This window comes from Melanotaenia boesemani, chromosome 8 (genome assembly GCF_017639745.1).
Source record: "Melanotaenia boesemani isolate fMelBoe1 chromosome 8, fMelBoe1.pri, whole genome shotgun sequence".
Classification (NCBI taxonomy): domain Eukaryota; kingdom Metazoa; phylum Chordata; class Actinopteri; order Atheriniformes; family Melanotaeniidae; genus Melanotaenia; species Melanotaenia boesemani.
Window position 1 is genome coordinate 16,610,397 of NC_055689.1, and position 27,490 is coordinate 16,637,886.

Below are 27,490 nucleotides of genomic sequence, written 5' to 3' on the forward strand. Positions count from 1 at the left end.
GCTTGACATGCTATACTTGCACACCAGCTTTAAGAAAAAAAAAAAAATGAAAAAAAGATAAATAAATAAAACAGCCCCATACGGATTTGTGCAACCCCCCCCCCCCCCTCAGCCGCTCATTCTGCCACAACATGTGAATTAAATTTCCCTGATCCCATCCCACTTGACATTAACATTTGTCTCAGGAGATCTGATCACAGGTGGACAGCTTTTAGTTTATAGTTGAGAACACACATTAGATGTGCTGAGGTTGTACTGAGGCTGGAACAACCAGACCACACTCACAGGTGGTCTGGGTAACATATGGACACTCTTTTTTTCATGAGTATGTAGACAGTAAGTTGCACCAGGGTCCCGAAGGACCTATACACAACTGACATTCTAACACAATTCTTCTTGTTAATTTATGCTGAAATGGTTTTGGAAAGTAAGCTGTTACTTACCATTAGTCAAACCAGTAACACATAATAAAGTGACAACAAACAGAAATGATTTCTGTTTTTTTTTTTTTTGCATAGAAAGCAAAGTGAGATCTGATCACAGGTGGTGGCTTGCCTAGCGTGTGGAAATAGACTCCAATGCTAGGTGTGAACTGACCTTGTTTTAGATTACCTTGTGTGATTGGATTATTGATGCCACATGTGTAGACCAAGTATGAACAAAGCCTTTGACTTTCAGTCACTCATGAGCACAAAGCACAGTTTTAAACATAAGACAAGGGTCAAAAGAAGCTGACAGCTGGAAAAAAAATTAAATATAGATGGATGGATTGGTGAGCAATAAAAAAGTCCAAAGAAAAATAATAAGGCAGAGAAAAAAACAACAGACAAATACTAAGGTTGAAGTCCTTAAATTAATTAACACGGAGCACCTTAGCAAAACCAGTGCAGTTCAAGTATTGTCCTGTAAGCCTAATTAATCATGACTTTGGTGTACTGCCAACTGAGAGGGAGGACAGCCTCCTTCTGTCTTAAACTCCACAACATTGCTCCACAGCGAACCCACATCCAGGGTTAACACAATTACCAGCATGTCCTCCCAACCATGGATCCAGCATCACACCACAGGCACTGTAATTGGTGTGCCTAGAATTGCAGACAAAAATTAGAAAAGCAGCGGAGGGAAAGAGGTGATTAATTTGCTAGAGGAGGCGGTTGGTGACGATGTAAATCACTGCCTGTCAGTGCAGTTTAATTCCCCAATTCCGCTGTCCTTGTCTGTGATGCCAGCCTTGCCCACTGATTGGTTAGTATCAGGTTATAACTAAAGAGTTTATGAAGAGCAGGGCATGAGATTGACATTACAAAATAGGAGTTTGAAAGACCTGTACAAGACCTATGGATACATAAATGCAGAGTATGTTGGACCAGGACGGTTGCGAATGGCTGTAGAAAATTCAACTGAGTGTTTATGAACTTCCTGCAGACTGTTAATCAATTACAGTTATATTTATGTGCATAATATAGTAGCATTTAGATGGAAAAAGTATGTAATGTACCTTCTCTTGTCGCTGAAGATTAATGAGGAGCAGGGGATTTTATTTGCAGGCTTAGATAAAAGGCAGTATTTAGTATAATACGAGCTGTCACCATCAAAATAGCTTCCAGGATTTTATCTTTGGATTCTCCAGGTAACACCCTCAAGGAGACTTTGTAGAGTTTGAATTAAACAACATCAAAATACTGACCACAATCTATAATCCAGTCCTTCTACACTGTTTTATTAGCCAGCTCAGCGACAGACAACAGAGGTGCTGCTCGCCTTTGTTGCTAAATAATACCCATTCAGCAAGGTTTAGCCACAGGGGTCAAGCATACAAAGCAAGCTATTCCTGTGGAGCAATTAGCTCTCAGTCATCCCAATGCGAGGTCAAATCTCCTCTGGCTCTTCTGACACTGCTGTTGATCACACCTTGGCAACCACCTCCTGCCAGCTGGCTGGTGCTGTGTGTTTTTGCATTTAACATAACATAATGATTCTCTAAGAAAGCAGCTCCCGACTTAACTCAGAAAGAACAGAAGAAATTAAAGTGAAAACTACCTGTGTTTTGTATTGTTGTTTTTATTCTCCTGTATTTAGATGAAGACATTATTTTAAGAACCCTCTTGTCATACCTGGGCAGCACTGCCTCCCAGGCTGCGGGACTGCTTTTGATCTCACGGTTTGTGTTGTGATACCTATGAAGCTCATCCTAAAATAGGTCCCTTTTAATAGTATAATATATTCAGATCGTATTCATATTTATTCATATGATATACTCTGCTCCCACAGAGCTGTACATTCACAGTGTATACAATGAATCATGTGCAAAGAAAGAACCCCAAGGCGGTTTTGTGAAACAAGTTAAACTTTCAGTTCCCAGGAAACAATGTTAGAAATGGCCACTGGAGACCCAAAATAAGAATAAGTCAGGTGAAATACAGTTCATGGCTGAATAATCATATGACTATTGTCAATCCCCTTTAACAGATGTTCAAATTAAGCAATATCTCACCAAAACCAAAGAAGACAGAAAAATTCCATAAACTGAGACCAAATTCAAAACCTTTTTCTCCAGTAAGCCCTCAGTAAATTTGAAACCACATTATGTATTAAGTACAAACAGCTTTATCTTCAGCAGCTGCAACAGAAACATGCTGTTTGGTAACTGATGAAACAGTACTGATAATCTGACCTAATTATCTAGTCTTAGATTATAGAGTATATTATGCTACCAGTGAAAATATACTTTTACTTAAGATCTTATTCTGGCAGCAATTTTAATAGTAATTAAATATTTTAATGATGCTTTTCTTTTAGGGAAATAAGTCAGATCTACTCAGACAAGAAGCATATCCACCTATATATAAGCACTAAGCTGCAAAATTTCCATCAGTCTTTAACAGAATCAATGAAGTGACATTTGACACACAACATATCGTTGCAAGCACACACACACACACACACCATTACTTATATGCTCATGTGCCCACAGAAAACATTTAACCCAACCAACACAACCTGAGGCATGTCTGACATCCTAATGACCTGTGCTTGTGTTTGTGAGGGTGTTAAAGTGTGTTTTGAATTAGGAAGAGGAGAGTCAGAAGATGAACTAATGATGGCTGCTAATAATTACAGATCTGTAGCGTGGAGGAGTTAATGAGGAGCCAAAGCCTCCCATGATGCCTCGGAAATAACGAATGAGAAGTGAGAGAGAGGAGGGAGGCAGGGAGAGGTGGGAGATGTCAGTTTGAGAGGCTGCAATGCCCTTTGGTTTCCCTGCACTCTGGGCATGCCAACGAACGAGGAGCCTTCCCAGAGGAGACTTGTCTCCACACTAATGAAGATGTGACAGACCTCCACTCTGTGACTTGCAGAGTATAAGACAGAGGAGGATGGGAAATGAGGAAGAAGATAGTGACAGCTCATATAAAATGAAAGACGCTGAAAAGGTGAAAGGCCTTCAAAAAGACTGAGACCATGTCAGAGTCAAAACTTATTAGATTGATATGTGACACATATTTAAAGGGTGTTTTTAAATGGGTGGATATGTTAGAAAAACTTGCTTGGAGACTTAAAATCATGTAAAGATTATCCATGGCTCAGAGACAAACTAAAGATAAGAATTACAGGGACTCACCAGAGAGCTGGTGTAGCTGGGATCAGATGTGTCATCCTGTAGGTAGCGCGACAGGCCAAAGTCCGATACTTTACACACCAAGTTGCTGTTGACTAGAATGTTTCGAGCTGCCAGGTCACGATGAACGTAATTCATTTCAGAGAGATATTTCATCCCTGCTGAGATCCCACGCATCATACCCACCAACTGGATCACTGTGAACTGCCCATCGTTTTGCTGGAGGACAGGCAAAAAAGCAAATAAAAAAATGGTTATTTAGATGTTATCTCTGCCATAATTATCATTAATTAGCATAGCTGCAGGGATATCGACATTAAAGCAAATAGTAACAGAAATGCTTCACTGGTAATGAACAAATTGAGATGATTCTTGACTGAATCATAGTTGCCATGTTGAGCCAAATTTTTAGATTTGGTATAATTTTCAGCCTTCTTCTATTTAGATAAATAAACACAATAATTTATACATGCTATCGACAGATGTAATATTAAGTTAATATAAAGTCTTTTCAAATTTATCTGGTGTAAGGGCTGCTCATTGAGGCGTGCACTTGGAAAATAATTGGACAAGATATGCTATTAGACCAATCTCTACAATAAAAGACACATTTTGAGAAGGCTGTTCGGTTTGCAATTATATTAGAATTTATTTATCTTGGTTATACTTTGTAAAATTAAAATGCCAACTTCTTTTCTTGCAAGTGTAATCCTTTCTATGTCCAGAGGATAAGTAGACTTCCATTTGATTGCAAAATGAATCCCAAAAGCTAATATTACTCATTGTAGCTGTAAGAGCATTGTTGCCTTGTGGCATGCTGGCATCCATCTCACTAACATCCACACATGGTGCCCCTACCCCTGTGTGAATGCTCTCAAGAGCAAGCTTTGAACCCTTGAAACACAGTAACAAATAAGAGGGTAAGAGAGATCGATAGAAACACAAGTCGGATGTGGCGGTTAGCAAAGCCAACTTCAAAGAGCCCATTTAAACCCACCCTAGATCAAAGTGGAATAGAACTGCAATCCAAGAGATTGAAGGAGAAAAAAAAAGCAAGCTGAATATTGATTAAGCTGTATGTCCGCTCAATCCTGACTGCATAAGAAAGAATGAAATGTCCATTAATAGCTCTGGGTATTAATAGAGAAGTTAAAGGGCTGATAAGTCCAGCTAGTGCAGAAAATTTCAAATTAGGAATGATTGAAATCATGTTCATTGTCAGTGAGTAAATTCTCAGCTGGTACTGGATAGATTAAGAAGGCTCATTCCAATTTGTATTAGGAATAATTCTAACAGTCTATTCCTTTAATCATTTAAGGATTTACTTCTGATTAGCTTCTCTATGCTATTATGCTAAGTTTCTATTTAATTCCCACACATTGTGCAAGTTAGTTGCACAGAAATCACTCACCCTGAGGAAAGAGTCAAGGGCACCATTCTCCATAAACTCTGTCAGGATCATGACTGGACGGCTCTTTGTGACTACACCCTCCAGACGTATTATGTTTGGATGGTCAAACTGGCCCATGATTGATGCCTCAGACAGGAAGTCTCGCCTCTGTTTCTCCACATAGCCAGCCTTCAGGGTCTTGATGGCGACATAGATCTCCCTCTTACCTGGAAGCTTCAAACGGCCCTTATATACTTCTCCAAATTCACCTGGGTGGAAACAGAGTACAGTGGCTTTTCTGTCAAAACCAATAACCAATCTACTTTATCAGATCTAAATCTCACTATTTGTCAAATGCAAGAAAGATGAGCTGAACCTAAAGTGCCAGTGTAGCTCTTAATGATGTCTATATCAAGCATGCTGAGTGTTGTCCTATGCTCAGCTATTGTTGTTCTGCTGGTGATATTTTAACAGTGTGGCTCCACACACTCACAGTAGTCATCTATCTATAAAGACTGCCAAGTGCATTCATATTCCCTAATCAAAGAATAACAGCCAAGCACTATCTGGTAAATATCTGGAACCCGTTTGATTAATTATCACCACCTTGGTGTCCTGCAGAGACACCACACAGTGAAATCAACAAAAACGGAAATCTTTAATTAGTTTGACCCTTGGATCTTTTAACCCTACCCCATCTCTGGCATTTTCTCACATCTATTTTTCTGATTAGGTCAGGGTCCAAGAGCTTTTCCAGACATAGTCACACTGCTGCCATTTCTAAGCATAAAAACAGTATGTGCATCTGGTTGCAAAAAGGCTATTTCCTGTCACGAGGAAAGGCACATGTTCAAGACATATGGACCTACTGAGAAGATGCTATTTTAGTTACCTCAAAGCTCTTAATTACCTGTTTATGGATTTTAATAGATATTTTAAAATTCATTCTGAAACAAGGACAGACACAAGATGTGTGTGCCAATTTTGCAATGTAAAGTTAATGAAAAGGCTTAATGCAAGGTAGAACATGTTCAGAAAAACCAATGAAGTAGGATCCAAAAACAGGGGCATACAGGGAGTAAGATGAAAGGCTTGAGTTATTTCTAATACCTTTGGGTCCCTGGGTAGCTGCCCTATATACTGCTGGTGTACTTGACATGTTCCCATCTCATGTCGTTGCCAAAAGGGTTTGACTTTATGACCTTGAGCAGACTTAGCCTAAACTTAATTGCACACAGATGCATACATACTACATAGAAATGTACACACACGAAAACAGGAAAATGCACATTTATCTTGTAAACACAAACACACACATATACACAGATTGCTGCATGTCACATATCCACCATACCTGCACCAATGACCTCCTCTATCTTGACGGTGGAGACGTCGATTTCCTTGGCAAATTCTCGCACTGCTTCATTGGGGTCCTCGTAGGTGAAGGGGTCAATGTAGATTTTCATTCCCGGAGAGCCTGAGAAGTGGGTCGGGCAGCCCAGTGGGGAGGGGCAGTTAGACATGTCGGCTCGCAAAGAGAGTTCTAGAACAACCAAAGTGCTCAATGAGCTTTCCAGAAAAGGATTTTAATCGTTTTGTGTTGGGTCATATCTTAGGTGAACAGCTGCCTACTGAAATCATCTGCAACAACAGTGTAACGGCACAGTGACACAGTGCTACTTAGAGTCACTACAGGCTCTTAAAAAAGGTAAATGGTGCAGATTCTATTTGTGCTGTGGTTCTTTTCAGATATTGACCAGAGCATGACAAATGCAAATGAAAACTTATGTATTTTACATGCACTTAAGTGGCAGATTACAGAAACAGCATCAGCTGCATGTATAGACAGGCATTTTGATTTTATTATTTGAAACCACACTGTGGGAAAGAAAAACAGAGCAAAAGATTAAGGTACAGAGGGAGAGATTTGGATAGAAAGAAAGTATAAATGTCGACAGATTTTTTTTTACCCCTTTATCCCTGACCCTAGCAGTGTCTGCTCTTTGGCTGGGGGAGAACCAATTTTCCTTCAGCCTATTGCTATAGGAGCTCATAAAGAGATAAGGCCACAGTGATATCAACAAGCTTTTTATGCAAGTCTGCAATAGGCAAGCTCAGTTCACAGACTAGAGATGTCACGGAACAGAGGACAGATTTTCTGTGTCGATGGGTTGGGTGGTGGAAAAACACTTGTAAACAAATTAAATATGCTGACACAATATGGGCAGCAAGCAGCCAGACATCAGATCATCATCTGTACAGTGACATCGAAGGGCAGCTCCCTTTTTCAGAGCTGTTTAATCCAAACTGTGGCAGTAACAATTTGAATGCACCCATCTCCATCAAGTCAGTTTTGTGAGTCATTTGCATAAGCTAGACAGAATAAGGGAAGAGTCCCATGAGACAGAGCAAAGATAGATTTTAGCCTTGAGATCAAAAGGCCTCACCTTGCTCTTGACTAGAAGCTGATTCTAGTTACCACACTAATTGCCTTGAACCCTGTTTGGGTGAGCATAATTGATAATTAGATATTCCAAACACACTGATTTCAAGGTAACCCACCGCAGACTTTAAAGCTTTGCCTTCCACACAGTATTTAAGTTTACAAATGTTGCCTGCATAGGCAAGACTTAACATCTCAGTGGGGTGTATGCAGAGCAAAAAGCACATGGGAACATGTATTCAGAATTTCTCTCATGTGCACATGCCTCCAAATAAATGCACACCCATTACTTTCTACTTCACAGTCCAGAGTCTACTCCATGTATAATTTAAAACACAAACAGTTTATTTCTCTCTCTCCCTGTGGCACAGCCCTGGTTAACTGGACACATCTTTTCTGGCCACTCGATAATAAATAAATAAATAAATACATTTTAAAAAGACTCCCACTTTAATATTTTATATACCCTTCATCTAAGTGTATCAAGCAAATGTATCTGAATGTCATTTCTATATTTAACCAACAAATAAAACCACTCTTGGGAGAGGATGAACAGCTGCCACAATGACTCATACTTAACAAACTAAACTATAATTTTATACTTTTCTTAAAAAAGTAGGTCAGATATGATGCTGGAATATGAAAATTGATGAATGTATTATTTTTTTTGTATTTGTATAACATGATTATTTAGGGCACTCATATAGTTAAAAATATCATCTCTTGTTGGAAAACTGTTTTCTGAACTTTGTATGCTACACACATGGCTACACAAAATTAGTCAGGTCAGATGGATGTAACGCTGTTACTGTTTTGTTTAAGTAAAAATCTACTGCACAGTCCTTAACCATGTTATTTCCAGCAGTGTCCATCACTGACATTACTATCTGCTCTGCTTTTTTACTGAGTGGCTCTAATGTATCCACAAATCAACCACAGAGTAATGCTTACTCTGATCTATTACTGCCATGGGAAAAATCTAATTACTGGTCTAACTAAACAAAATTTACATATGGACTTAAGACAGACAGTAACATAAATGAAAGAAATACTGACACCATAAAAGCTTTTCCTTTTGAATTAAGGGGCCTCTTTCATACATCAGCCTTTCAGCGAAGGAACATGATTTTGTCTCGTTTATATTACCTGACAATGCTTGTAATATCGAAGCTTCTGTTCTGTATTATCATATATATGTATACATATATATATATATATGTATATATATATATATATATATATATATATATATATATATATATATATATATATATATATATATATATATATATTTAAACATTTTTAAAAGCAAGTGTTCAAATCAGCAAATGCAAGGATTCATTCTGTAGCATCTTATATATATATATATATATATATATATATATATATATATATATATATATATATATATATATATATATATATATATATATATATATGTAATTAAACACACTGAGGAATCAACATCTACATCTGTTTATTGAATTCATTCACATTTCATTTCATGTCGGTTTAACATGCAGACTAATCTGTTATGTGGCTCTGTGTATAATGAGTTGAGATTCATTTCTAAACTAATTATCTGTCATTTTATGTCAGAAAATCCTTTGTCTGACACAGTGTGGTCCATTAGTATGGAAATCACAGAGGTCTAACTTTTGTACTGGGTTAAAAATCATGCTGTTATTCACTGTGCATATTCTGTTTATAAGTTATCAGATCAATAATCATGTCTCAACATTTAGGATATTAAAAAAAATCATACTATGAAAAAGTAAAATGATGAAGAGCAATTTCACAACAATCTATAAATGCTTACCCCTTGTGTTTATGCTCAAGAACTCAATGCATAAATGTAGTATGCAGCAGTAGGAAAACAAAAATAAATAAGGAAAAAATAAATGTATTTTGGGGGTCTAACCATAACTAACTCTTTTAAATGGGTTTTTCATTCCATTCTTATTAAGTGTAAGCACCAGATGCTAAAGCACAAACAACATCTGCAACAAGACAACAAGCATGGTTTAAAGATTAGTAATTTAAAATGTGTGTAGTCATATGCTGCAAAGCATTAGGGCATAAAGGAAAAATTATTACTTAGTTATTATGTATGTTAATGAACTCATCCATCAAAGCAAACAGAACCACTCAGAACATTTTCTGGATCAAAGGAATGAGGTTTGAACACTGGCCGTACTGGTGACGCAATAGAAAAATAGAACAAACAAATATAACCCTTGGCTCAGATGGATGTGATGTACCTTGTGTGTGTGTGTTCGTGTGTGTGTTCCAGTCCGCTGGCTATCATATCACACCTGGGTTAGATGTCATGTCAAAGGTCTGACATCAAAATAATGGCTATTCAGTTGCACCACTGATTTCACATTTTTCCTGCAGCTGGATCCCTCTTGAGAAAGACTGAAAGTGAGCATGCATCACGGAACGTGTGTGGCAACATCTGGAGCAGCAGGCAGCTTGGTGAAAGATGGCAACGTTGCTTTGGAGGTTCAGCCAAAACAGTTGGCTGAGTGGCTCTATTTTATTGTTGCACTGAATACTGTCATTACAAAACTGTCAGTCAAATCTTGAGAGAATAGAAGAAAACAATGCATGACTGGGTGAGGAGAAAACGCACCGAGTGTTGGAATTCTGTTTGTTGAAGAACGAAAGCTATGAATAGGATGCCCTTATCTATTTTTTTGCTTCATCTCCTCTTCAATTTGCTTATGTAGCAATTGCAATGGCAAGAAGCTCTGATCTTCTATTTTCATGACTTCTGTTAATGGCAATAGGCTCTCCTAAATATAGCTGCTTCTCTTACTGGATGACCACACCAGCTTTAATGAGCTCGAAGCTGCCATTCCTGTAGCCGTGACACAAAGTTCCTTGAAATTTTGTTGAAACACTTTGCTGTGTCAGGCTCAACAAAACTCAATCCCCTTGAGTGAGCCCCTTCTCAGACTGCTAGGTTGGCAGTATGTAGGCCTTTCATTTGAGGTACAAAGCCTGTACACATTCTTTTGTGTGCATGTGTGTGACTGAGTGTGCCTGAGATTATATGTGTGTCCCTCCAGGCTTCTTCCCCTCATCAGTCGATGCCCGGAAAGTGGTTAAAAATGACTCAATCACAGCTATCACACAAGTCCAAAGAGATGCCAGTCAATTTGACAGTATACAGGAAGGGAAATGTCATTTACAGTGCACTCATAGGCACTTACCTGCCAGTAATTTCCTTTTTACCTTACTTCCACCTCATTAATTCAGTGTATACGTGCATGTGTTGCAATGCAAAAGACATAACAGCAAGAGAGCAGGCAAAAAAACCTGAAAATGATGTTTACATCTGAAAGAAATACACAAAAGCACTAAGAGAGTGTGTATCTCCACTTAAGTCCCACAGTCCATTATGTTTGATTTTGTTCAATCTGGCTCTGAATCAAAACAATCAGAATAAAAAAAAACTATTACAAGTACTAACTGATGGTTTCTAATCTTTGTTGCACAATAATTTACTTTTCAGGTTTAGCACAAAAAATTAATGGTACTAAATTTTAAATGAGTTTGACACAAGATTACCTAAAGTAGCACATAGGTGCAAACTCTGTGCACCACACAGGTACACAGAGTATACGTATGTCAAGCAATTCTGATGCAAATGAACAATAATACACATTATAGGCCTTAGAACTGACCACTACTGTAGCATGTGGACTCACCTCTTCCTGTGCTGTAATGTTGCAGCTTGTCACTGTACACAGCCTCCTTGGTGTATGCTCTTTTCCTAAGAGAGAGGTGAATATTGGGAGAGACTGTAAGATTTGACAGGATAAAAGGAAGGATAAATAAGGTCTTATTCATGTTCATGATTTTCTGTATGACCTGAAAATGATGCTGATGAAACTGAATCAGTTGCAGCGGTTTAGCAATGGCAAATGAAGTTTATGAAAATGAGCTGATTTTTAATTAGACCTTGATAGAATCTCTCCTTTTCATCTGTCTCCTCTGCTTCAGCATCAAAAGCGCCTGGCCCATTTGATGAACACTTTACTTGCTCAAACTTGCACATTCTACTGCAGAAAATTTGACTTTCATATATCTAAAATGGAGCAAGACAGGAATGTGACAATGTGACAAATTGCTAGAAAATGAGATTGGCTTAACAGGGCAAAGTAGGAGTTGTCATGTTCTCCATGGAATATAATATTCAATTAAATATCTGACATCTTAGCTTTCCTTTCTGTCACATCTATTGCTTTATTTTTAAATATAATTTTAGGGCTTTTTTTTATATAAAACCTATTTTTACATATTAGAATAGTGCAGAGGAATAAGAGCAACATGTGAAACAGGAGAATTTTGACTGAATAAGAGATGAAAAAAAGCTTCAGGGTCCACAGAATGCAGATGTCTTTTGTGTTATGTTTTGGATTAAACCTGCATTGTCAGAAAAGGGTGACACAACTTGTCTTTTGATTTGTGATCTTGCTGAGCCAGACAGCGCAGAGAGAGTCCAGCTTCTTCTCCTTTGTGTTCAGTCATTGGGGGATGGAATGCACAACTATGTGTTGGCATTTACTTCAGCCATTTACAGTTATTTTGAGTTGCTGAGTCTGGGATATACGCAGTGACAATGCACCTGCTAAACCATGTCACATTGTGTGTTAATTTAACAGGGAGTAGAATCACCAACACTGTAAACACATTTTAAGAAGATCTTTACAACAATTCAATGAAAGACCCAAACCTTTCTCATTGCATTTTTCAAATCTCCCACAAAACATACAATTTCAAGGGTTCAGGATGTGAGCTCAGAGAAGGGTTTGTCAACTCCTGTCCTTGCTCTGGAGTTTTTAGTTTTTTCTCTGCCTTAACACAACCATTCAAATGAAGCAGATCTCATCAGCACCTTGTACTCAGGTTCTGCACAAGCCTGTTAATGACTCGTTAATTTAGGCCAAGTAAGTGCAAGCAGGGAAAATTTAGTTCTTTATTAAAATTTGTCCCACATAATAAATGATCATGCAGAGTATGAGTAAGGGTTAGGCTACCATGCGACTTGCATTCCACTACCTACTAAACATATGGATAAATGTGTGCACAAATTAGTGAATGTGGCTTGTAGTGCAAAGCCCTTTAAGTGATCAATAAGAGTAAAAACACAGGTCATAAATGTGGTCCTCCTAATTTTCTGTATGTAGTGTCTGCAATTCTGACTCAAATTCACCACACACTTATAATGTCTGGTCCCAAAGGAGGAAGATGGCTACAGTCAAAATGTAAGACTCAAAGCTTCATAACAGGAATATTCAGTCTAGCTGTTGACATCATGTTAATGCACTAATCTTTTTAGGGTGTTTTGGACATAAATGCAACACAGGCTGGAATCAAAATCTGGACTCAAGCATGCAGGGCTACTTTGTGGGTGCATGATGTTAACATTTGTGGCAACTGCTATAGTGACTAGAAATACCCTGAAAGTACAATGTTAGCAGTGGGAGACATCTGTAGCTACTTCGTTCTTGAGGAAAATAAGCTGAGAGTATGAAAATATGCTTAATTATTTATTTTCACAGGGACAATTGCAGCAATGAAGTGACTAACTAAACAGTATGTATCACAACAGACAAGAGAAAAAAAATCTGCCTACCTGCTGCATACAATTGAGATGGCAATAAGGGAAACAATGAAGACCACTCCGGCTGCTGCTGACCCCGCAATCAGAGGAAGCTGTTCCCTCAGCTCAGACTTAAAGTCATCTGGGTTCAAAGAGGAAACAAAGGCATACTTTCATTTGGAAATTTGTAGGAGTGCAGAATGTGAATTTTGTGAGTAGGTGCAGAAAAGCAAGAGGGAAGCAGAGTGGTTATACTGACTGCATAGATGGGTTAAGAAAACACACTGATCTCTCTGAGTGAAATCCTGTGATTGTTTTCAAGACAAGCAAACATTTGTTTAATTAATCATAGAAGAGACTGGGGAAAGGTGAGATATTTGTTGGAAACAACAAGTGAACACAGAAATGCACCTTGAAATATATTTTTTACGGTGTTATCAGAAAGTCATCCACTGTCAATCACACATATGGCCCAAACATGTTTAATTTTTCCAGGGCAGACAGAGGACTACCTGTCTGAAATTGCTACACAGCTAAATCCTGAGTTTTTTTGTGTTCCTATCTTTCTGTGACTTTGGCACCAACGAACACTGTAGGTTAAAAGCGTTGCACGATTTAGGATGCTGCAGGCAAATCAGCAGCTTCTAAATCCAATCCCCCGTGCAGAGAGGACCTATTGGATTAAAGTGATAACGCAAAAACTAATGCTTCTTCAGAGCAGTGTTAAAGCTGCAGTATATGAGATATATGAGGAAACTCAGTGTGACAGGAATTCCTCAGTCTTTTAACTTGCACATTTATCAAGAATGTTTCAAGCAAACAGTGAAAATGCCGCTTCAACCACTTGAGCTTCCAGTCAGTTTTCAGTTACCTTTTGATGGATATTAGTTGTGAAAGGTTGTATAAATCTGTCCTTTGCCCGTATTGAAAGGGCGACTTCCCTTGTCAGTTTGAAATCACACAACTGCTTCTTTCTGCAATAAATAGGCTTCTATTATTATCAGTTAGTTCTTAAAGTGTCAGTCTGTTAGAGAACTGCAGACTTGTAACATCATCTGATAGACTTCTGTTACATCATTCTTGTCAATCAGAAGTGACAAGAATGCTTTGATTCAGAGTATGTTTGAGAGCCCAAAGGTGTATGAACATGTGCCACCAGGAAAACAAGGAGGATTGTACATTTTAAAGAAAGGACAGAGGGAAAGGCTGGTGACATGTTGTCTTTATGAGGTAATGAAGCAGAGGGAGAAAAGACTGGTAAAAGGGGCAGGAGGTGGAGGTGTGGGTGTTATTGTCGACTGTCCTCTAGTCTGTCGCTAATTGCCTTGACGAATGTCGTGCTATGGCAACCTGCCAAAGAATGAGCTGTAAACAGTGTGAGCGAGCGTGAAGTATGTGCATGAATGTGCGTGTGTGCACGTGTATGGGTTCATATGTATACCTGTTTGAGGAAATGATCGTTTGTGATCATGAGGGAGAGCAAAGGGGGCCATGACTGTGCCACCACATCTGCTCTGCTCAGGTAAATAGCCAAAATGATCACCTTCATCATTATTATCATCCCTCCATCCTGCCCTCCCTCAAGATCATCACTATGTCATACACTCTTATCATCTTTATTAGGAATGATACAAGGTGGAAATGCCAATGCTGTCTATGACATGTTATGAACAATGGCCACACAGACATCAGATGAGTAGTCATCTGCAGTGTTAGAAACATTCAGTCAAAGGTTTAATCCATCCAGAGTGAACCCTCCTGTGTTGGTTGTAGCACCAAATTCCACTGCCTGAAATGACTATGAAGCAGTAATGTGTCACCCTCACTAACACGCTGCACATACACCTCCTTGTGCATGCAGTGCACTAATGAACATAGTTCCACATCCTTGCCAGTTTACCAGGTGTTGCAGCCCCTCTTCATCCACTTCCCTCGCCAACAGCCCCCTGCCACCCGCGAAAAAAAAAAAAAAAAAAGAAGAAAAAAAAAAAAAAGAATCTCATCAACTACTAATCACAGCTATGTATTCTGGGATGGCTCTCCAGCAACAGAAGGGCTGGGTGAAAAACCAATTAGCTAAGCATTTTGGATCAAGCACAGTTAGTTGCACAAACAAAAGACACTCAGCGTTCTACATATTCAAAGCACCCACACACACACACTCAAACCTGACCGTGAAGGAAATTAATTTTGCTGTAGAAATTGAAGTGCAATCAAATATTGCATCTCTCCTCTATCTCCCCTACCAAAAATAATGCAACAACAAACACAAAGAGGCACACGAGTGTTTAAAAGAGGCGGGTGCATGTATGTGTGTGAAAGAAGAAAAAAAAAACAAGACAGAGAAGAACAGAGAGAGGCAGGGAGAGAGAAAGAGAGCTGTTTCCCCTGGCTCTGCGATCCTTACCATCTGTGAGGGTTTGGAAGCACATCTTGCTGCTGTACTTGCCAAAGCCAGCCACAGTCCGTGCCCGCACCTGTACCACGTAGACCGTACCCGGCCTGAGGGCCTCCACACGTGCTGTATTAGTTTGGCTGCGCAGGATGGTTGAGTTGATCTCAGCATGGTCCTGGAAGGAGCAGGGAAAACAGGCATCACTCACTGTGAAGATGTCATGAGGAAAATATTAAAGCCCATGAATATGATAATTCTTGAACAGCAAAATAATAAAAAAAAACATTCACACAAATACTGCTAGAATAGTCTGGGGGAAGCTGGTTGAATTTGGAGGAAATCAGCTAAAGCTGAGTATTTTAAATGTTATAAACCATATATGAAGGGAGGGCAGTGTATATATAATTAACCGATGTCCCATCAAGTGAGGTTCATCAGATCTATCGCAGTAGACAAAGAATACAAATGACACATACTGAACAGTAAAGTAGTGAAGTTCTCCAAAAACATGTGTTTTTTTCAGGCAGATTTGAACAGTTAGTAGTTATATGTTCCCTAATTTCAAATAACAGCTCTGCCAATTTGAACTTAAACTGCATAAAGCAAAATGCTGAGTAAAATGCATAAAAGCACACCACTCAGATAAAAGTGCCTCCAATTCATGCAATAACACACATACACAATGTGGTAATTAAAGGCAATCAGTTCTGTGATTTACAAAGAGAAATCGTTGCTTCTGTGGAAAAAAAAACAAACAAAAAAAAAAAAACCAGCATGTGTAGTTGTGTCTTTAGATGTGCTTTATGAGGTAGTTTAATTACTGCAAGCAGTTTGAACATTACATCTTCTTGTGTCATCTAAAGTATGCTGCTTTTTTAAAACAGCAGTAGACAAGTTCCACCTTCAGGAAGCTTTTATTTATTTATTTATTTATTTATTAAAGGGAATGCTTAAAGAATTCTTTGTAAAGACATAATTTGTTGCAGCATTCTATCTAGCTTTTATAAATTTCTTTTTAAAAATCAGTGAGGATTCTCTCAAGTTTATGCTCATGTATTATTGCATACATATAAAGTATATAATGATTTACTACAAACTCTTTGTTATCTGAACGATGCTTCTCTTTCCAGGCACAACAGAACCAGCCAGTCCGTTGCAGTGTAGACGAGCTAGAAGGCAGAAGATCTGCTATAGGGGATCAGTAATGACTTACTAGTAAGGACTGTCACCTATCCATAACACAGAGTGAATACGACAGCTGGAAAATAATACTGCACCTACACTACACCCACCACTGCAGGCCGCTGATAGCTAGATGCTGACAAACTCGATACAGAGCAGTTAAGAGTGAAGGGGCCGATTTCTTTGTGCTGCTAAGGCAAAGTAAATAAAGAAGGTGTTTTTTTTAAGCTTGGTAAAAATGATCATTGCTGATCCAGTACATCTTTTGATACATGCTTGCGTGTTCTGATGAGTAAAACAAAAATCTGTGTTGACAGAAAAGTGGAAAGGAAAAAAGTGGGCAAAGAAGAAGGAAGAGGGAGGGAGGAGGGGGATGGAAGATGGCAGGAAACGATAAGAAACTCAAGGCAGAGGCAGCCCACACTGAAATCATTATCCAATCTGATTGGTGTAATTGAATCATTCCGGTTGCTCCGTCATTGAGCAGACGAAGTAAACACAGCTATGAAATCTGCCCCCCCCCCAACCACACACACACACTCATCATGATGTGTACAATCACATTAACTCTTATTGGACACTCTGAGCTTGATGAAGACAAATGTTTGGACTTGGAAAGCATCACACCAACAGGCTTTTGTTCTGTCTGCAAGAGGAAAGTGATATTTATAAACGAAATACTGGATGTAACTGGTTTAGAGAGAGTTTAACCATTCCAAAGTCTTTTTGTTTCTCTATAAGAAAAAAAAAACTGCATACTGATGAAACTTGACATATGAGCAACAGCTTGTGTGTTGGAAAGAGGTGCAGAACACAAGAAACCCCTTGAGAGACTGGAACCACAGTCACCTTATTCATATGATCTGAGCCACAGTTGAATGCACATAGATCACTTGGGGTCAAGATTTGCCTATTCCTGCTATTTTCTATCTTATAACCACACCCCCATCTGTTGTATTTGAATGGAGGACAGGTGAGCAGACAGATGGCAAACCGCCAATGGGTGAGCATCCCCTGGGGTGGGGGGTGGGGGTGGGGGGGCTAACTCAGACTGGTCCGTTCATGCTGCCTGTCAAATGGGGATTATGTGACACATACACACACACACACACACACACACACACACACACACACACACATCTGCCATTTAAAATGAGCTGGCATTCAGCACTCCAGCAGGTTAGGGGATAGCCAATAAAAGGACAAGCCAGGAGGGACCTCCAGCTATGAGAGGTCCTCTCCTGCTGCCAGTCAAATGGGGATTAGGACAACCACACCCCAACTTACTAAATCAAGACAGAGTTGCAGGTGGGAAGGCAGATGGTGGAACAGCCAATCAAAAGCAATGCCAGGGGTGACAGACAGGAAGCACTATAGGGAGTTTGGTCTCTGTAGCATTTAACCAAATCAGAGAGACAAACTTGGCAAGAAGGTTTGTTGTGGTGAATATTATTGATTAGATTTTCAAGTTTCTCCCCAAATTCTGACTGGTGATCAAGCAAGTTTATAGTGTTTACATTCAGGTCATGTCAAACTATGAATAATATGTTTTATCATTTCCCTCTGTTTATTATATCCATGCTGTGCATGTCAAAGGTCTGTAAAGCTATAAATTCCACGACAAAATGAATTATTTGTTCCCTCAAAAGACACAGCTCCTGAACCGGTCCTAAAAGGTCTTCCTTGTACAGAGCTACGTTTATTTATTCTTTTATTTAACATGATCTTGAAACTGCTTGTCTAACAGCTGCCACTTGGCTACTTTAGCATGCTAGAATAGACCTTTGAAGAAGGAGGTAGAGAAATGGAATTAAGTGTTTCAGACACAAAGTGACAAGAGATGAAGCAGCAGGTAACACTTTGACTTTTTTAAACAATAAAGCATAAAAAAAATAAATAATATACAAAGAGATTTAAAACTTGACACGATATTTATTCTCTCATAAATAACTAGACTTTAATATATGGGTGGCTACTTGGACTTAGACCTACAGTTAGTTATTCAACTGAAGGTATTTGGGCAATTATTTTTTAGACTTATTCTGTAAACAAAAATAATGTCGCTGCTCATGCCTACAGCCATTTAAGTAATTCCCAGCTAGAGGATATGAAACTATCTGGTGTCATTTTAAAAATCATTACTTTTCTGAAAAGGTCTTTTTTTTTTTTACTCTTACAGGTTTTATTTTATTCATTTTTGATTGTTTTATTTGATTTTACAGACAAAGCCCCATTCCCAGATAACCTGGGGAGTTTTCTAACAAAAACTTAAAATCTGTTATTAATTTATTTGTTTGTACAAAACAAAAAAAAAATCTATTTTTTATTGGACATAATAATTTCATAGAAATATCAATGCTAATCTAAAAATGTTTATGCCAGCAACACTCCAGAAATGCTGAGAAAGACTTTGTAACTACTTTATTCACTTCAGCTGTTTGCAAACTGAGGATAATTTTCTTTGCAGCTTTAGATGAATTGTGTCATTTGCTTTAGAAAGCAGACATACAATAAAAATATTAAGATTGTTATCAGATTGACTTTTCAAAGTGTTAGTAATACACCTGTAGTTTGCTGGAATTCACCTGTTAAATTTTCAACCTGCTATTGCAATATTTAATGCTTTCCCATTTGCTGCCAAGGGGACTGTTTTTTCCCCTTGTTTTTTTCTCCCATTTCCTCATTTATTTTCTTATTCTTACTAATTCATTTTTTTTATTTGGTGTATGCATGTGCAAATTTGTCAAATTTCGTTTAATTAACTGTTGATAGGTTCACTATGTTAAACAGTATGTTATTTAAGACTGCACTATTATATGGCACCCTGAACAACAAAATTAAGCTTCACTTCACTTCCTTTTACTTCACTTGAATGTGTGTGTATGTGTGTGTGTGTGTGATGTTGTGTGCCTGTTTTTCAAAAATGCCAACCACCCAAAATGGACAGCATGGCCACTTGGCATAAAGACAAACATGGTGGGATACCATGTGTCCTCTTCACAGGCTCACACACTTGCACGCATGCAAATAACAGGCACACACGACGGCAAATTTTGTAGAGGGAGGGAACAGATGAAAATACTGTACTACTATGTTTGAAAGGTAAAAATAAATTCTAATGTGACAATCTTACAGCACAGTAGAAAAAAAAGAACAAGAGCAAAATCTAATTCCCTTAATTTAACCAAAGTCTGGGGGGAGGAAGAAAAGATTTTTTTTTCTTTCTGCGGGTCTGTGAAAAGACCTCCCATTGAGATTTTTTTCTTGTATTGCATGACTTTGTGAATATACCTGGAGACTGACTGACTGTATGAGTGAGAAGACAAACAAAGAGAAGAACTGTGGATACCCTTGCTGGGGGAATGAGGGAGCAGTACAAAAGTCTCAATTTTTCATATGTTCCTTTCAATATCAAAACTCGGTGCCACAACATGTGTCTAAAAAAGTGTTGAAGTTGCGTCTTGGTGGACAGGAAGAAAAGAAAAGAGTGATAAATACAAAAATCGGATCTCTCATTTGAGACGTTGCTAAGTGTATGTGCAAAGCGCAAGGGAGGTTTTAGAGTGCCAAAAGTGCAGATGGTGTTCAATCAATATGTTGCAGATCATGGTAACGTGCTGTAAAACTCGTATTTCCTATTGAATTTTTCACGCTGTGGTATGACTTTACCACTGTTATCCAGAATGGACACACCTGCACGGCTGCTGACACTCACACACAAACACTAGCACAGACTAACACACATATGCACACAGTGACGGCAACAGAGCTATCAGGAATCAGAGTCGGTGGCTGCTCTGCTCCAGGCTTAATGGAGGGCCTGACCTTCGCTATGCGGAGTTATTTCCACCTTCCCCAAATTTTCAGGAAAGCTGATGAAAAAAGGGTATGAGAAAAATGGAGCGAAGGAGAGCATGAGATTCTACTTTTCTCTGCAAACCTTTAACTCATTTAATCTTGCTTCCCCATTTAAATGGGTCCTGGGAACGCTTACTCTGAATAAGAAAGTAGGTTGAAGGAGGAGAGAAGCCTGCTGAGTGAACTTCCTTCAGTATTCAGCACGGATTTCAGGTGAACTTGCCAAAACGCAGTTGTCTTCAAACATTACTCTCTCTTTGTAGATGTACTATTGGGACATTGTTTTATATTTTTGACGCATTATTATAACGCAGTGTCAGATAGTCAATATCATATTTTTAATGTATACAGTGTAGTTTGCAAATATATATATATATATTTCTTCAGTTTTTTTTCTGAGCAGCAATGATAAAAGAAATAAAGAAATAAATAATAAAACATACAATGTCAAAACAGAAATAAAATGTCTGTTTTGAAACATTTAAGAAGAATTACACTTGAGTCAGATACTACAGAACTATGGCAAAGTTGTGGTTGAAATAGCAGATATTTATTTATGATTAAACATGGTGTAACAATGACAATGCCTGAGAAGCTGTCTTTGTAAATGGGTGTATGAGGCTTTGTGTGCGATGGAGTGCAGTAAGGCAGCTCTCTGATGTGTTTAGGACAAGCTGACTGTATGCTTAAACAATCAACTCAAGAGCAGAAAACAGTGTGACTCTCAGATTAATCCAAACATCAGTTAGAAGCATAAGTAAATTGCATCCATTCAGAGGTGCTTAAATCCCTCATAATTAGCCGTTACTTATCCAGATGGGCCGAAGTTTCAGAATAGCTGTTATCTAAATGCTGTCTACTGTGTTCGATGTCTCAGTTGTGGAAATAAAGACCCAGTTGATGAAAAGTTACAATGCTATCTTATTGTCACTTTTACGATACTTAGCTCTCTCCTGTAAGTGGAAGACCATTTTTACACAGTGTTGTCTGCATTTTGACCATAATTTCACATATTACCTATGGGGTAGTCGCTTAAAAAAAGGAATATCAAACTAGAATATTTTGACATAGAATATATTTGACCCAAACCGAATCTCATTCTAAACGTCTTTGATTGAAGTGACAGCTAGTTAGATGGATTTTTTACATTTTTATCCAGTGTCCTACTGATCTTTTCTGCAACATTGACAGCTGTGACACTTTCTCTCAGTTTCTTAGTACACAGGCATAATTGCGCCTGAAATGCAGTGAGCTGTGTGTGGTCAGCAACATCTATTCATCTGTGATTAAAGCAAGTCTCTGATCCTCTTAGTCTGTTAATGGTTTCCTCTGTGCTATTTTCCAGCTGTAAAACTTGCAATATGACATTAATGTGTGACCAGTTCCCACATAGGTTCCTAAAATCACTTTCCTGAACCAATACCAGTGGGCCAGATGTCTTACTGATTTGTGCTGACTCCACTTCCTTACCTTGAAGGCGAGCAAACAGGTGAGTCTGAAGATTTGTTGTAAAGTAAGAAACAACCTTTTCTTTGTTTGTTCCTTTACCCTATAAGATCTCTAATATGTCTAAAAGTTTGATATGTTCTGTGTCTGGTATAAAACTGGTGAATATATGTATGATAAATAAATCTATGTAGGAAGAGAGAGAGAGAGAGAAAGAGAACATGCAATACACTATGCAGATGAAAATAAAATTTATTCAGTTTGACAGGCAGAGTCAGAAACATTCTTTTAAAGGCCACATTATCACTTTTTTGGTAGTTCAAATGTTTCACATCTTTGGGACCCTTTAAGCATTCAAGTAATCAATGAAGAGCTGGAACAACTGACCCAGATGACATGCAATGTAATTACCAGCTTTTCCGCAACAAGTAAGATAACCATGCATGCATGCATGGAAGCCAAGCCAAGGTGTTCAAATAGAGAATTTAGGTGGATTTCTCATTATACATGTACATAATACAGCTCTACAATGCAGTTTTATTTATTTTCTAGCACCTGCGACTTTTCTTCTGAGAACTGGGGCTTAATCAAGTATAAAAACACTTTTCTGCTGACAACTAAGACATCAATAGCTTTCTGAGGGAAAGTCTGAATATATGAACAGCTTTGTCAGATCCAAAGTACAGAGTGTCAAAAGAGGACCACCATAGCGGAAATCTCATCTCAACAGCCCAGTGTGTCACAAAGCAATCACTCCGTCTCAGCTTCTGTGTCTTACCTACTCTCCTCAAGAGATATAAGACATTTCCAGACAGAAACACAGAGGGGGGACATGTAAGTACATTTAGACAAACGTAGAGGGTGTAGAAAACAACCTTTCTGTTACCAACATTATCCCAGAACAATAGGCAATTTTGCCCTTGATAATTTACTAATTTGAGATTACAGTGTACTCATCTATTTGTTTGAGGATGCGCTACATAAACATCAATAGGATTAGGTTTTATTGATATTCATGAGGTAATGGGGGCTATATGCGTGTCATTTACACAACACTAAGCTCCCTGGCAGATAAGGTTTGTCAGGGGCATAGCAGTGGGATTCAGTTTCATGACCTGTGCGATGCCAGGGGGAAAAACAAGAAGCAACAGAGCTATTATTGAGCAACTGCTTCCAAATGCAGCATAATTTTAAAATACTGTTTCTTTTGTCTCTGATAGAGAATGCTTAACGTGACAAAACTATTCTAAGGTGGAATTGTGAATATCGATTCAGGAACCTTAGACAGAATGAGTGTGTTAGAAGTAAATAACTCAACTGACAAAAAAGAAAAAAAAAGAAAACATTGATGAAACTATATTGATTTTTATCCTCTATTTGGAAAGCAGAATATGGGTGAAGGTGGAGCAAGTCTCCAAAAAGTCTTAAAATGACAAGGATTGTGGAAAAAAATGGTGCATGACCAGCCTTGCTACACTGATCGATCAGCTTTAGGAGGACAAACAAGGGTCCAAACAAAACCTAGACTCTCCAATCTCTCAGTATCATTATGCCCAAGGCCTTGGGAAAAGCCTCCAGGTCAATATTGGAGCAGCACAGGCACTGAGGGGTAGGGCTGGCGACTTAATAAAGTAGACGTATTGTGTGCTAGGAGACGGGTCGATGTGACTCCCTCCAGACGCCATGCATTTTCACAGTGGGACAGGGTTACTGCAGTGTGCAGAGTGGGCCTGGAGCAGAGGTCAACCTATTCACTTCATCAGCAGCAGAAACCAAAGAACAGTGGGAGAGATGGAAGGAGCACAAGGACAGAACATATTATCAACCCGGGGGATTCTGCTCACAAATATCCAGGAGAGCTCAAACTCTTACATGCAGCTTGCTCTGCATATACAGAGAAGGAGTCCTGTCACCTGTTGACATACACACACACACATACACACTTTACCTTCTCATAGTAGCGCAGCTCATAGTCAAGGATGATCCCATTGGGCTGTTCTGGTTGAGGCCATGATAGTGTGAAGCTGTTCATGCTGGAGCTGATTTGGTGCATGATGGGAACTATTGATGGAGCTGGAGGAAACAGAGAGAAACATGAAATCAGCACATGTCAACACAAACAAGTAATGATTGCAGATTTGTTTCTCTCACAGCTGTTTGTGGATTGTAAATAGCTGTTGATTCAGGATAACATAACAGAGGCATTTATGGATGCACGTCTTCTTTGTTAATTCTGCCTGAACAGCACAGTGAAAAGTCATTCATCTATTTGTTTTGCTTGGTTTGATTTCTTTTGTTCAGAATTGCCCCAAAAACCGGCAAGAGTTTGGATTTGACATGTAGTACAACTTGCCATCCACTTAATTTGAACAAGCTGTCAACGTTCTTTACTTGAAAGGTGGTGCTTCAGCAGCCATATTGATTTTGTAGTACTTCAGAATCAGATTGTTCCTGGGTATTGTATCAATCCAGCTTTAGGGCAAGCACTTCATCACCTGCCTCGCTGTATATTTAATGACATCAGAAATCTGCTTACTTCTGAATAACTTCAGAAAATGTAGAGCACATTAACACAACAGTCCCTTTCTGAAACTCATCTCATGTTGTAAATTTTTTAACTGTTTCAGATGCACAACCTATAAGTATCTTTTTTTTTTTGTTTTTTTTAGAGAACACATTTAAACAAGACAACTGCCTTCTCATCACTGGCCAGGTAATGAGAGGCAGGCCAAACAGAACTCCACGCAGCTATAGCCTGGTACTGCAGGAGCAAATATCACCCTGCTTTGGCCAAATCAAAGCTGCCAGATTTGGCAAAAGATTTGTATTCGCTGCAGTTAGCGGGACTCTGGCTATGTTTGAGCCAAAACATTGGACATTTTAAGCAAACATTGATTATGAATAGGATCTGCTTTTTCCTTATGTATCTTTGGCTGTGTTGAGGAACACTAATGGTGTGTTTCCTCAGGATCCATCATTTTCCCACCTCCCAGTCACCCTCAGTTTAACATGCCCTATGATGCATTTTAAAGTGCCCTGTTACATTTGAAGGAAAACTGGGTGTCACATGGGCTACAACTTTATTAGCATAAAGCTGAGGGCTGCTTTATGCAAATCAGGGGTGATCACCACAGACTTTATTCAAGATTTAAGATTCAATGTCATTTGCACTGTAAGGAAAACAAGTTTTCCTGAACAATGAAATTCTTACTTTGTCATCCGCACTGAATACCATAAAGATGATAAAATAAACATAAATAAAAACTTTAAAAACTAGCTAGAAGATAAAGATAAAACGCTAGGTAAAACAATCTATGTACATAAATGTGCAGTGTGCTACATAAACTGTTGTGCCACATTCAACAATGAATGATTAGCTGTGCAAACAATCTGTCATGAGGTAGACGGTAAGATGCTTGTGCAAAATCTCTTATAAGACGCATAAAACAGTAAACAATATTACAGGTATTATATTTTACAATATAATATTAAAAATATTATATTTTATAAGACTAATGTATTATTTTAAATCAAGTTCTGTCTATCTAAATTTTAGAACAATTCAAACAGCTGGTCAGGTGTGAGAACTTGCTGTCATCACATGCAGCTGAAAGGTGTTTACATGACTGTAGGATCGGAGAGTGATGGTGTAGTGGTTACTTAATATATTATTTATTTTTTATTTATTTATTTATTTTTTTTTGTGGTGCCCTGTACAGTCACACCCACTAGTCTAGAATAATTTTCTTGCCAAAATACACCATGACTACATTTGTATATGAACAGCATTTAATTAGTTAAATTAAGACATTAAATATAGTTTATGATCTCTTTGGCTCAGCTGCACAGAATATTCCCTCCTTCAGCTCCAATAAATCTGAATGCACACACAGAGGCTGTCTATTAACCCTCACACATGGTAGTTCTATTGCTTTGTCCTCTTCACTATCATCCCTCCATCATCTTTGCTCCTCTTCATTATTCAACTACTACTTATTCATTCATTCATATTCTAGTTTGCTTAGTCCAATTCAGGCTTCAGGGAAGCTGGAGCCTATGTCAGCAATTAACAGGCTTTAGGCAGGATACACCCTGGACAAGTCATCAGTCCATCACAGGGCACATACTACTTAGACACAGTGTTAATGGATAAAGGAACACATCATAAAAAATAAAAAAACTTTATGTGTTGTCATTTTTTATCTAAAAAATAAATTACCTTTGTAGCTTCTGTATTTAAATCATCTCTAGATTCACTAGAGAGCAGTGGGGCTGTAGTTAAAAAGACCTTGATCAGTCATGCTTTCTTGTTTAATATTTTTGTTAATTAAGGACAGATGTCAAATCGCTACCATCCGTTCTGAAACATTAAAGCAGGTGAACAAAAAACAGGATGTGCTAATGTGCTATATTTTCTGTTTCTTTTTTTTTTTTTTCCTTCATAAAGATAAAAATAGTTGCTAAATACATTTTGTTTTCATTTGGAAAAGCTACAAAACAAATTATACAGTAATTAATCACAAATGATACACAGAAAATCGATTAACTTTTAACTTTTATATCTTTTTCTAATGAAAATGCTCAAGATTCAACTATAATCACAACCTTCTTCATGGTGCTAAGATAATTCTAATTATAGGATGAATCCAAACACACTCTCTAATCAAACCAATTTAAAAACATACAAGTGAGCCTGATTAGATTACAGCTCCTCCTCCATGTCTGCAGGCATAAATACAGCCCACGCTCTGCATGTTGTGCCTATCAGCCACTTGGCTCTTGGCCTGCTCAGAACTAAGCCTTGGTCCTCGTTCCACCTGCTCTCCAGTCACCATCTTTATGAATAATTCCTCCCTTCAAAAGGAAGCAAAGTGATCCTCTTTAATGATTATTCCATTTCTTTTCACAATCTACACTCTTTGCCCTAGCATAAGCATCACGGCTACAGAAGAAAAAAAATATTTTTACCCACTGAGGCTCCTTGAAAATCCTCTTTTGTAGTAAACCAGGCTCATTCTGCTGCTTTGATTGGGATTAGTATTTCTTGATTTGAATGTCAGATCATGGTCTAACATGCAAATATGAAGAACTGAATGGGCTCTGTTGATCCTGTCAGTGTGTGGATTATGTCCGTCTGCCTTGCTTGGCTTTCACCTCCAACCCTCCCTTTTTCTCCCACAATCTACACAGAGAATGTGAGAGCTGAGCTTCACCTCACTGCACTTCAGCCTTTTTTGCTTCTCAGGCTGGTTCACGCTCTACTGACCAGGGCTAGGCCTGCCTGGGCCGCATTATCAATTACCGGCCACAGGCACACTGTTCCTGACAGACCCAGGGGAGGGGTGCTCCACACAGAAATTCCTGCAGTGAAAAAAAAAAAAAAAGCTGGGGAGAAGAGCCTTAAGTTCTGATTCCAATTCAGTTCATTCGCTAGGGTGCTTTCAAGTGTATAAACACAGAATGTGAAACAGATTCTTTTCATTGATTCACCTGTTGAAGCAGGTTTGTTGTAATGCTTATATACACAAATACATCCTAATTAA

General features: G+C 38.4%; 1 protein-coding gene across 2 annotated transcripts in view; it reads right to left on the bottom strand.

Moving 5' to 3' along the window:
• Positions 1–27,490, bottom strand: part of LOC121644230 (ephrin type-B receptor 1-B) — a 161,051-nt gene that overhangs the window by 17,027 nt on the left and 116,534 nt on the right. Inside the window, exons 6-12 of one of the 2 annotated variants that reach the window (XM_041992056.1) lie at positions 23,896–24,020; positions 15,474–15,636; positions 13,100–13,208; positions 11,169–11,233; positions 6,364–6,486; positions 5,031–5,278; positions 3,623–3,838 (exon numbers count right to left, since the gene is read on the bottom strand). In XM_041992056.1, the coding sequence (XP_041847990.1) occupies positions 3,623–3,838; positions 5,031–5,278; positions 6,364–6,486; positions 11,169–11,233; positions 13,100–13,208; positions 15,474–15,636; positions 23,896–24,020 (1,049 nt within the window). Of the gene's footprint in view, positions 1–3,622; positions 3,839–5,030; positions 5,279–6,363; positions 6,553–11,168; positions 11,234–13,099; positions 13,209–15,473; positions 15,637–23,895; positions 24,021–27,490 lie in introns of both variants that reach the window. The other variant, XM_041992055.1, reaches the window with a different exon arrangement.